Source organism: Crinia signifera, chromosome 8 (genome assembly GCF_055691185.1).
Source record: "Crinia signifera chromosome 8, ASM5569118v1, whole genome shotgun sequence".
In the NCBI taxonomy this organism is placed as follows: Eukaryota; Metazoa; Chordata; class Amphibia; order Anura; family Myobatrachidae; genus Crinia; species Crinia signifera.
In genome coordinates this window covers 113,606,793-113,620,075 of record NC_139224.1, presented here as the reverse complement: position 1 = coordinate 113,620,075, position 13,283 = coordinate 113,606,793, and the positions used below count along the sequence as shown (strand labels likewise).

The 13,283-nt window shown below is 43.1% G+C and overlaps 1 protein-coding gene across 1 annotated transcript in view; it reads right to left on the bottom strand.

The window, feature by feature from the left end:
• LOC146027274 (calcium-activated chloride channel regulator 1-like) overlaps positions 1-13,283 on the bottom strand; it is a 57,009-nt gene that overhangs the window by 36,838 nt on the left and 6,888 nt on the right. The window contains exons 5-6 of the mRNA XM_083158214.1: positions 11,378-11,555; positions 5,860-6,084 (exon numbers count right to left, since the gene is read on the bottom strand). Of these exons, the coding sequence (XP_083014340.1) occupies positions 5,860-6,084; positions 11,378-11,555 (403 nt within the window). The remainder of the gene's footprint in view (positions 1-5,859; positions 6,085-11,377; positions 11,556-13,283) is intronic.

Sequence of the window (13,283 nt, the reverse complement as noted above, 5' to 3'; positions counted from 1 at the left end):
ATATATAGATAGATAGATAGATAGATATTAATAGTTATTTTGCTTGGAAAGTGGCTACAGAAAGAGCAGGGAGCAAATCCTCTGAAAAAGGCTGTATAAAAGCACTACAGGTTGAGAATCCCTTATCCACAGGGCCGGATTAACAATGGGCCTGATGAAGCTACAGCTCCAGGCCCACTCTCCAAATAGGCCCATTTTGTAGCTGAGTGTCAGGGCTTTCCAACAAGCCCAGCCCCGCGTTGCTAGCCACCCCCCCCCCCCCCCCACACACACACCCCCACCCGGGAACAGGAGATACCGCCAGGCAAAGCTGGAACATTTTCCCCATAGGATAACATGAGACCCGCTAATTCCGACCCCACCTGGTTCCAGCGGCATCACAGAAGCTCGAGGTTGATCTCAGTCTAACCCAAATTGCTGGACCTTCAATCTGATACCAAGTTGGTCCATATGGGTTCTTTGTTTCCAGAGATATTGCGGGTAAACCGATTTTTTCATTTCTGAAATGTAATTTTATGGCTGTTCATGTTGTTTGAGGACAGATTTCTCTGGAACCAAATGGCCCAGTTTCACAGGACCAAAATCATTTGAAAATCATTCGAAGCCCACATGTAAATGGGTCAGTTGGTTCCAAAGATATAGCTGGTTGTTTAAAGGGGAGGGGGGTTATTTTCTCTCATCACACCAGAAAATGCAGGAACTAGGCTGGTGTAATAGGGGCCAGCCCGGGTAAATCCCTGCATTTTCTGGTGTGAAAGGGGTATTATTTCAAATAGCCGGGACCTGCATTGCTCTGAAAACAGCCAGGCAGCCTTCTGCTCTCTGTCCGGCTGTCAATGGCTATCATTTCTGCCCGGCGACGGCTGTCACCCAGTTACCGCAAGCAAGTATTCCCCCTTGGCAATGAGCATGCAATACCACATGACAATGAGCATGGAACCCCTGTCAATGAGCATGGAACCCCTGGCAATTAGCATATAGGTAAGCAGCACTTATGTAGCATAATTTTTAATAGGCATTATGGTGTTTGGCATAATACTGTACGTAATGGACATTATGCTGTGTGGCTTAACATGCAATGGGCATTATGGTGTAAATTTTGAGGACATCAGCATCCTGTGAGTGCACCTTTGGAGGGCACCCGCCAATATATCTCCCTGCATTTTTCCACTTCCAGCCCCCTGCCTTTTCCAGGCATATGTAATTAGTTGAAAGTAGTTACACAAATAGAGACACACCCATGAGCAGACCACCCAACCAGAACACTGGCCAAGCCCCCCACATTATTAGGTGCTGGCCACAACACCTATTATTGCACATACTGTAATAGGCCCTTGATCATTTTCAGCTCCAGGCCCATTTAGACCTTAATCTGGCTCTGCTTATCCAAAATGCTTGGGACCAGAAGAATTTTGGATAACATATTATTCTGTATTTCAGGATATTTTTATATTTCAATTATGTATCTTGAGATACTGTATTTTGCATTTATGTTGTACAAGCACATCAAACACATGAAATACACACAAATATATTTTATTTGTGCATAAAACAAGGTTTCAAAACATGAAACAAAGTTTGTGTACCAGCTCAGGCACTGAATTTGAATGACAAGCAATACTTTTCTTGCACATATTTAGTGCCAGTTATATATCATGTCCCCAGTAGTGCTGTTACAGATGTCCACAGTAGATTTTTAGCAAGAATTTTTTTTCCCCCACTTTCTGGAAAGTATGATTTTCTGTATTATTTAGATAACGGAGAAAGGATACTCAACCTGTAAATGTAGATTAATAAATAAATAAATAAATTAATGAATTAATAAATAATTAACAAATCCTAATCCTTTTAATGTCGCCTATTTGGCTGAGATACCTGTATGCATCTGCAGACTCATTGGTCCGTATTCAATGCGGCCGGCGACGGGGTTAAATGGCGGGGATCGCCGAAAACAAGCAACCTTCGCTGTTTAACCCCTGCGCCGGCCACTCACCATATTCAACGCATTGCCTTTGTATACATGTCATGTATAAAATGAAAAATGTTTTTTAAAACTGCCAGCTATTCTCTTTCTCCAAATCATTAGATCACCCGGTACTTGTTTCCTAGCACGGCCACACCGATCATGATCTTGGGCATCGCAGGTAAAAAAATTGCGTCGGTCGCATCGCATGCGGGCAAAAAAATCGCATGCGAGCCCCGCGAGGGGATGCGGATACCTGTGAAGCCCGCGAAGGGACGCGTTTACCTGTGAACGTATCCGCGTCCCCTCGCCACGCTTCGGGCTCGGTGGCTCGCTGCGCTCGCCACACTATTCTATTCTCAACTTCACGCCGACGTGGATAGTGAGGGTATGCAAACTTTAAGTGAATAAAGCAAATGAGCAAGTACCAGGACTTGACCAAAAAAGCTGCCAACATGAAAATGGTATGTAACCTTTGTATTCGATCAATGTGACTGCGAGTGAGGTTCCTTTTCCCTTTTAAATATAATGGAATATAAAGAAAAAAAATCGGTATATTATTTTCCATTTGGACAACAGACCATGATAATTAACTTTTTAATTGTGTGACATGGTGGTTTATGTAATAGCTTATGATTTCATGGACGTCGGTGAGATTGCAGCTAAATATAAAGCGGCTGCTCTGAAGGTGCGTACACACGGGGGAGATATATTGATAGGGCTCAATCTAAGGATTAGAAAATGGAAATGAAGACTTTGCAGTTGCAGTTATCCAAATATAATGAACAGTAGCCACAAGCAGGAGAGGCAAAACTTTACCTGTCATACTCCCATTTTTACTACAAAAATTATAATAATAATACAATATATATATATATATATATATATATATATATATATATATATATATATATATATATATATATATGTTATAATATAAACTTTCTATTATTCTATATAATAAAATAATATTTGTATTAATCTAATATTTTTTTATGTGTAGTAATCTGGCTTGTGATATTACTAACCAGTGCCTCTCCAGCCATTGACCCTGCTGATTGCAACACACAGTAAATAAAAGAACCGACGGCAGAGGTTCCTTTTCATCAACGACCATCTCTGGTCGCTGATGAAAAGGAGAAACTAAGCACCTTTTACTTTTAGCACAGTACTGGCTGACATGGGGACATGCTGATTTTTGCAGCCCATTTGCTTGTTGTTAACAAGTTTAGGGTTGATTATTACTATTCGATGACGACTGGATTATGGTGCTTTGCCTACAATAGCTTAAAGTCAGCCAGCCCAGGATGTCTTTTGTACTTTTTATATTTTCTGTTATTCCCATGTCCTTGTTTTGTATTATATATTTATTTATTAAACTGTAAGCAACAGAGCCGTTTAAATGAGTTGCCTCATTCTATACTGGGACTTTTTTGGTTGACAAACTGACAGGTACATACCTCCCAACATGACCCTTTCCAGGAGGGACACATTGCTCTATTCTTGGACTTTACTCTTAATTTATGATTTCCATCACCTGTGGTGATACACCTTTCTTATCATTAACCTGTTTAAAACAGTTGATGGCAATCATACATTAAGAGGGAAGTCCAGGAACAGAACATTGGCCCTTATTCTGATCGGTGCGGCCGGAGCCGATTATGCGGCCAGGACCGTGCGTGCGAAACCCCGCCTTCCATACGGATCGCCAACTCCGTCCGTACGCGGTAAGAAGCTGTCCGAACGGACCGTACGTGTATTTTTCACGGAATACGCCTCCTCCATCTAAGGGAACCTCCCCCATCATTCGATGGTCGCAGACCATCGAATGCAGGACCGAGTGCTCCACCAGCACTCGCAACCTCAGACCACACGGACATTTTTCCGTGCAAAAGCAGGGATCTGGGAGGGCAGCTGGCATCCGGCGATGTCATATGTCCGCCCCCTACACGTGCGTCACGGCCGCATTACCATACGTACGCCCTGCGTTTTCATGGGAACTCCCACGAAACGCGGGGCGTATGCATATGGTAATGAGCCCAAATAGCCCTTCACGCCCCTCTCCACCCCCTGTTCGGAGTGTTCACATATCATGCGGGATTTGGCCGTACGCCCCGCTCGCACATGCGCAGAGACGCCTCTGCACATGCGCAGACACAAAACATCGGCGGGCCGAATGCACGCGGCTATATCCGCACCGATCAGAATAAGGGCCATTGTGTCCCTCCTGGAGAGGGTCATGTTGGGAGGTATTCAGGTATGATTCACAAAATTGCAAAAATAGATACACAAATTAGAATATCATTTATTTAAGTACCTACCTCTAAAATCTAGACTAATTAGGGCTATGGTACTTTGTAATAGTGGGCTGGATTATTTGTTCCTGTCTGCTAAGTCACCAAATCTATGTGCACTAATTACCGTAGTCAAGACCTGATGCAGCATGGATCCCAGCAGCAAAATCTTTCTCTAATGGGAAAAACTATGAGGGTGATGCTGGTTATCTCACAAAGTCAAATTCATTCTCAAATGGACAAAACCATGTGCACTGCAGGTGGGGCAGAGAGAATTAGATTTGGGTGGGGTTTTACTTCAAAGTGAGATCTATATTACAGTGTAAAAATAAAGCAGTCAGTATTTTCCCTGCACAGAAACAAAATAACTCACCCAGGGCCGACGCCACCACTAGGCAAATCTAGGCATTGCCGCCCGGTTACCTGTCCTACGGCGCTGTGTATTTAAATCTGGCGGTGGAGGCAGCGGGGGTCCCTGCAGTCCATTAAAAATCACGAGCGCTATCCGCCGGGCTATGCGGAAGCGCTTCTAGTATGAAAACTCTGGCAGCACGGCGCACGCTGATCTCAGCCAATCAGCGTGCTGCCAGTGTTTTCACACTAGAAGCGCTGGCGGATAGCGCTCGTGATTTCTAATGGACTGCAGGGACCCCCACTGCCTCCGCCGCCAGATTTAAATACACAGTGCCGCAGGACAGGTACCCCCCCCCCCCCCGGCACCGGGGCGCCCCCACCCCGACTCGCCTGGGGCGCTCCGGTGCCTTGCACCGGCCCTGAACTCACCCAAATCTAAATCTCTCTGCACATATTACATCTGCCCCACCTGTAGTGCACATGGTTTTGTCCATTTGAGAAGGAATTTGTCCTTGAGAGTGAACCAGAATAAGGGCCTATGTGCACTGCAGGTGGGGCACATTTTACACGTGTAGAGAGAGTTAGATTTGGGTGAGTTATTTAGTCACTTCATATGTACAGTATATAGCATGGTTGCCTACCTGACCCTTTCCTTCAGGGAGATAATGCTCTGTTCCTGGACTTCGCTGGTAATGTATGATTGCCAGCACCTGTGGTGAGACACCTTTCTTATCAATTACCAAGCTCACCACAGGTGATGGCAATCATACATTACCAGGGAAGTCCAGGAACAGAATATTTTCTCCCTGAAGGAGAGGGTCAGGTAGGTAACCATGTTATATAGACGTGCAGAGGCAGTACGGATGGTGTAATGGTTAGCATTACTACCTTACAGCACTGAGGTCATGGGTTCGATTCCCACCATTGCTCTAACTGTGCAGAGTTTGTATATTCTTCCCGTACTTGCGTGGGTTTACGCTGGGTACATCCGATTTCCTCCCACAATCCAAAAATATACTGGTAGGTTAATTGGCTCGAAACAAAATTAACCCAAGAATGTCTGTGTGCGTGTATATGTGGTAGGGAATATAGATTGTAAGCTCCACTGGGGCAGGGACTGATGCGAATGTTCAAATACTGTACTCTCTGTATAGTGCTGCAGAATATGTATGCGCTATATACAGTAAGAAACTGTGAATAATAATAATACATTGAGCATTTTATACATTATACATAGAGAACACTTACGCTTCCCATACTTCCTGAGACATCGAGCACTAAAGTCAGTATTCTTTCAGAAGGCTGCAGCAGAGTGAAGGTCGGATCAGGAATGCTGAATCCAGGTCTTGGAGGAGTGGAAATTATATCGGTGGAGTTCATGATAACTTCCCATGTGCTTTTGTAACTACATTTTTCATTTTGCAGATTTGGAGCCTCAATATTATGGTTACTTTCATCACAGAATTCAGTTACCTAAATATTTAATGCAATGAATTATTCTCCAGTGTCTTTAAATTATTAAGTGAGCATAAAAAAGAAACAGATGACAAATACAGCACTTTTTATAGCATAAATAGCTCTAACAATCAAAAACTAGGGACAGTGGCCCTATTCAGTACTGATCTCTTATGCGATTAATACAGCAATTTCGCAATTATCTGGAACCTGCTTATGTTCTGCACACGTGTAGAACGGGTCCTGTGATCGCAGTGAAGTATAGTTTGATTGACAGGCAGAGGCATTCTGGTGGAAGCACAGTCACGATGGTCAAGATGTTGATCCCAGAGGGCAGCAAGGATGTGTCTCTCCTGTACCCTCTGGAATACCAGATCTGTATGTTACAACTTGGTCCCCACCCATGACCTCTTTATCTCCAACTACCTGAATCCCCTAGCCATTACAGAAACCTGGATCCCCCCTCCCCCTTGACACTACTTCTCTCTCTGCTGGGGGCCTCACATTCACACACACCCCAGCCTGGCATTTGACAAGGTGGTGGTGTTATGGTCCATCTGTCCGCCAGTTACTCCTATCAACCCATAACCGCAGAACCAGCCGTTACATTGTCTACATTTGAGGTTCATGTCATAAGCCTTTTCCAATCTGTTCACTATAGCAGGGCTGGATTAAAGGGGGGGGGGGGGCAAAGGGGGGGGGGGGGGGGTCAGTACCCTAGGGCCCACCTCTTTGCTGAGCATCAGGTGCCAAGGCACACTGACTGACTAAGTCCCATGACACTTTTCACAAGAGGGCAAAGGCTGAGGTTTGTGCTGAGCTCTGGATGGTGGAGCTCATTACATGCTTCTCAGGCCCATGGAGGAGAGCAGCAGCAGCCAAGTCATGGGAGGATTTTTAATCAGAAGCAGCACTGAGTCTGGGAGGTCTACTACAGTCCTACAGAGTAAAGTGCAAAGGGACAAACACAGGCTTTTCATTTTGCATGTACAGTATGTATATGTGTGTGTATATATATATATATATATATATATATATATATATATATAGAGAGAGAGTATATATATATATATCCCATGCAGTTACCCATTCACCAATATGTACTATTCTCCCATGCAGTTTGTGGCCAGTAATGACATGTGCAAGGGGGGCCCCCTGTCTAAAGTGCCCCGGGCCCCCCATAGGCTTAATCTGGCACTGCACTATCGAGTAGCTGTCATTTACTGTCTTGCTGCCATTTTACACCAAATTCTTTGATCACTTTGCTTCCTGGCTCACAACCTCCCTCTCTTCTGGCATTCCCTTCATTATTTTAGATGAGTTCAACATCCCAATTGATATCTCAATAGAATCCTCCACCTCTAAACTCCTTAACCGCACATCATCACTTGGGGCCTTATTCTGATCGGTGCGGCCGGATCCGAATATGCGGCCAGGACCGTGCGTGCGAAACCCTGCCTTTCATAGGGATCGGCAACTCCGTCCGTACGCGGTAAGAAGCTGGCCGAACGGACCGCACATCCTTCTGCAAATTCATCACTCCCTTGGTCCCTTGATACTGCTCTCACCTGGATATCTTCCAACCTATGGTCCTTCTCTGTCACCTCTCATGACTCCACCTTAAAATACTTCCACTAACTGTAGGTGTTCCCCAAGGCTGGTCCTCTCATTTTCTTCATCTATACGTGTTCTCTAAGTGAGCTTATTCACTAATTTGGCTTCCAATATACCTCTCTTCTCTCTCTCTCTCCTTACAGGTATTTCCAACTATCTCTCTGCTATCTCTTCTTATATGTTCCAGTGCTTTTTTAAACATGTCTAAGTCTGAGCTGATCATTTTACCACCCTCCTGCATAACATCCCTTCCCACAATATCTCCTCTAGACCCTAAGTACGCTTGTTTGGTGTTAATCATACTCCCTCATCTTTAAACCACACATTCAGCACCAGCCACAGTCCTGCAGTTTGCACCTCAAAAAAATTTCCAGGATCAGACCCTTTCTCACCCAGGATGCTATAAAGATCCTCATCCACTCACTGGTCATCTCCAGATTAGATTACTGTAATCTCCTTCTTTCTGGCCTCCCTGACAAACGCCTCTCACCACATCCTCAAAATTGCTGCCGAGCTCATCTTCCCCTCCAAACATACTATGTGCACCTCCTCTCTCTTACAATTCCTACACTGGCTCCTCTTCCCCTTTAGAATCCAAATCAAGCTTCTCACTCTCACTTACAAAGCCATCATCCACTCCTCTCCCAATTACATATCTGACCTTATCTCTCTTTACATTCCCACCTGCCCTCTTCTCAAGACCCACTTCTTCATTAAACCTACAGATGGAGCAACTCCCATCGGAGCTGCTCCTGGCGATAGAATCGCCAACCCCCAGCTGCCACCATCCTCAGGAATGGGGTATGTGCACACGAGGCGCTCGTGCGGCCTGTTCCGATGGAGCCCTCTGCCTATTGTCTATCATCAAAATAAAAAATTAGGCTGGGGGGGGGCAACCATTATTGTTGAGCCAAGGAGCACCCTCACCCCTAAATCCAACCCCATATGATTAGTGTAAAGTTGCAGATGTGACAATGGACCCTAAATCTGTCACAGAAGTGTGTAGCAGAATCAGCCCTTTTGTCTCTGTCACAAGATTACTGGTTGGCATAATACCATGCCCATCCTCTCTCTTGCTCTTGTATCTGTATCTTCCACTTTTCTTCTTATCTCTCTTTGATGTTTACCTCATCACATCTCACTGACAATCTGCCAAGCTGTATTTTCAAACTTGCCCTTTTACCTCACATATTACTTTTATTTCTGTTTCTTTATCTGTCTTGCTGTTTGTCTTTCTCTTGACTGTTTATTTAATGTTCTAATATTTATTGCAGCTGAATATTTCTCTCCAGCTGTGTATTTCGGCCTTTTCAGTGTTTATACCATTGATGTCTCAACACTCTCAGCGTCTATCACTATGGTGTCCGGCCTCACTCTAGTTTGCACCCGATCTTCCTCAGGCCTAACAGTGTTTCGCCTTCTTCACAGTGCATGTGCACTAGTACACCTCTTCACACAGCTTCTAGAGGTGTGCACACAAATACAATTTTGCCTTACAATTGTGACTATATAAATCCTATAGAAAATTAGTCAAAATATCACGGTGTTAATCCTGCTTGCGATACCAATGTGTGGCCCCATGAGGTCAAGTAAAGAAGAACTCCACATAGCTGCAGCTCTCAGCAATTGAGCATAGCTCCACACCTGATACCTATGATGGCTCACCCGCAGGTTCTGATTAACCCTGGGACCAGTCAGTGAAAGTGCATGGTTTACCATCGGTTTGTGAAACCATGAATGGCCAACAATCACAGTATGTATCCAGTAATTTCTACTAAATAATTGTTGTGTGAGAGGAGGGGGAGCACACAGAGGAGGTTAGGCCTGAGGATCACGCACTACATGACTAGCCTGCACTGCTCTAGACAATGTGCTTCTGGTCTTCTTTTGTTGCGCGTGCGAGTGGCACACTGTAAATCTTGGTCTGGGCTTCTGTGCTCCTTATTCTGAATCTGGGCTGGAATAATTTGAATGTGGGTGTGGACAAATAAAACATTTTACCCAGGAGACAGTGGAAATAATGATATGATGCGGCTGCACAGGCTATACCTAGCTGGCCCTTGACCGCAGATAAGGCTTCCATGCCATGGGATACCAGCTCAATTGCTTTTTAAAAGAGTTGCCTGGTGCAACCCGCCCCAGACTATATGTAAACCTAAGAAAATATTATGAAAAGTTGCGTGCATTCAGTAAAGTGTTTATATTTATGCACATTCATTGTCATCAGCTTTATGTGATTTCATCCCAGAATGTTCTTGCATGGATGCCACGATGGCAGTGGAGCAAGTGTAGTGTACTTGTGCAATGGCGTTTCTGATGGCTTGTACATGCCAGGGAAGGATAGCCATGCATATGATGTTGCAGCCATGCCCCCTATAGTGGATGTATATAAAAAATGTGCAGCACGCTACTATGGTTTTCACACTAGGGCAAGCAACAGGCAACAGGAGCTTTTATTGAGGACTGGACACTGGATCAATTACCTACTGGCCTGGACGTGGAGGTACATCCCGGGTACCTACCTTCCTTTCCATGCGCTTTTGAGAACTTTGTTTATCCTAGTTCTCCAACAACTTGGTAATTGCCCATTGTTTACCTCACATATTGTTATTTTATGCTTTTTGTTCAATAAATGGTATTATTCTATGTGCCACTTTATATCCATTTTTTCCGGTATCTATAACCTGGGAGAAAATTTGGTACTTGCGGGTGGTCCAAGGAAAACACTATTATCTGTTGGCTGGTCTATCCGATACGGAGAAGAGGATCCCCTTCCCAACAGAAGGAGCATTGTGGTATTTTACATTATCTTACGCACACGGAGAAGAGGATCGTTCCTTTACAAATAGGGACGTACTCTTCTTACTAGGGCGCCACTTGGAAGGAACACCCTCACTCTGTTTTTGTATCTTGTTATTATCTGATATTTTAGGGATATCATTTAGGTGTACTTCCCTACAGGCTGCCTAGGCACACAGAAGGCCTAATCTCATTCACTTCTTCCGCAGTACAAATTTGTTTGGAAAATGGGCAAAACCATGTGCACTGCAGGTGGGGCAGATGTAACATGTGCAGAGAGAGTTACATTTGGGTGGGGTGTGTTGAAACTGAAATCTAAATTGCAGTGTAAAAATAATGCCGCCAGTATTTACCCTGCACAGAAACAAAATAAATCACACAAATTTAACTCTCTCTACACATGTTACATCTGCCCCACCTGCAGTGCACATGGTTTTGCCCATTTTCCAAACAAATTTGTACTGCGATCAGATCTGAATAAAGGCCATTGGGTGAATTTTAATAGGAGGAGAGATTCAGAAAGTGAGAGATTTGGTAAGAAATCTCCAGTTTTTTTTAAAGCAGCAATAATTTACACTGCAAAACTAGTATGATTTGCCGCTTTAAAAAAACTGGAGATTTCTTAAAAATCTCTCACTTTCTGAATCTCTCATCCTATTATATTTCACCCATTAGCTCTAATAGGGAAAGCTTATTTTAAAAAACACTGAATTATAAATTACTCAAAAGTGTTTGTACAAAAATCACATCACATGATTAAATATGGTGAGATAATATATCCTCTGGCCAACTTATGCAGCAAGACCAGCTCCATACAACAAGACTATTGTATACACCGGTTTTGAACACTCATCATCTTTTTCAGGAAACAGAAATGGATCATATTTGTAATACTCACATAAGGTAGTGCTTGCAAGTACATTATAGACTCTTTAACCCGCTGAAATTTTTCAGGCACAAAAACACAACCATCTTCATAAAGGCCATTGTCAGGGTTAAAATCACATGCTCTAGGGGTGCATACTCCTTCTATACATCTCTGTATTTGGTTTGTACCAAAAATATCAATCGAGCACCTACAACCGAGAAAAAATAAATTTACAACTATAATAGTAGAATTTACACAAGTTTTACATTTGCCAGACATTTACTGATAAAATAAAATTATAAAGACATTGGAACTGCCTGAGAGTTGCAATCAATCTTGCAACTACAAAATTAGCAAGGAAAACAATTCAGAGTCATCTAGATCTTCACTTGGGATGGAATTAGTGCAACCGGATGGCATGTGTAGGCTAAATGTTGTGTGTCATTGGGTGTGTAGATGCATTTATTTGAATGTACAGTATGCAGGGACCCAGTATCCGGATGGTAGATGGACAGAACATATACAGGTCAGCAGGCAATATGACAACATAGTGAAAAGACTGTGAGAGATAAATAATTCATATGGAGTCAGGCCAACAGGGTCAAAAGGTCGACATGCAAATGGTCAACATAAAAGTATTGGCGCTTTTATTTCTGGATGGTTGGAGGGTTAGGGTAAGGCGCTTTATTTAGGGTTAGGTTGCCGGAGGGGACCGTTATGGTTAGGAACCAGGGAAAGAGTTAGAGTCTGTGTAAGAATAAGGCATGAAGGGCCCAATGGGGGAATGCAGTTGTAGGGGTCCATGCTTAGAGGCTTAGCTAACAATTAGTAAGTGCATGGTCTAAGCTACTTGAGATATATAGTGGCTTAGACCATGCACTTATATATGCGCTATATAAGAAACTGTTAATAAATAAATAATGTATAATGTATAGTTCAAGTGCACAGTCTGGAACCTAATTCCTAGAGGAGGGGAACGAGTCCCAGACAGTGGGTTCCACCAGGTATTTCCTCTCTACCCCTGTGGGACAGTCCAGCCCTGTGTCAGTCATTGCCTGTTGATCTAGGTCTTTGTCAACCATATACAGTACACCTTGACCTTTTGACCCTGTTGACCTGATGGTCAATAGGGTCATGTTTACCGTTGTTAGGGGTTGTTTCCCATAATAATAAACATCTACAGAATAGCAGAAATATTTCACTGAAATAAGCTACACCCCATTTTTCCAGATATTGTTCATTTTTAGTTTTGCGTCAGGGTTACAAAAAGGTAGGTCCACCACTGATGCGGAAACACATTATAAATAGTCAGCACAACATACATTTTATCAGTTTAGTTCATTACATTCAGCTATGTCAAGTCATAGGAGAGGGGTTGGCTGAGTCAGGTAAAGAAGAACTCCATGTACAGTAGCTGCAGCTCTCACCAGCATGCATTGCATGCCTGTAACGTAGGGATGGCCATCAACGATTACAATTAATCAATAGTTTAAGGTAGATTAGATTTGTCATTGATGGGGAAGAACCAGATGGTTTCCCGCCATTAATGGAATAGAATGACGCAAGAGTTCTTTTTTCTACAGAATACCATAAAATTTGAGGTAAATGTTTTAGTAAATTTAATGTAAAACACCCAAAAATTGTGCATCAGGGGACAAATGTAATAGGGTGAGAGATTCAGAAAGTGAGAGATTTTGGGAAAGTTTTCCCTTTTTTTTTTTTTTTTTTAAAGCAGCAATCACTTACATAGCAAGGGAAAACTCTCCCAACATCTCTCACTTTCTGAAACTCTCACCCTATTACATTTGGCCCCAGATCTTTTATTTATGGAATCGAAGATTCATGACTGAAAATTACATTTGTAACACAATTATTTAAAAAAAAAAAATATTACAAAAGGAAACAATTGTACTATAATTTGTGTTACACAGTGATT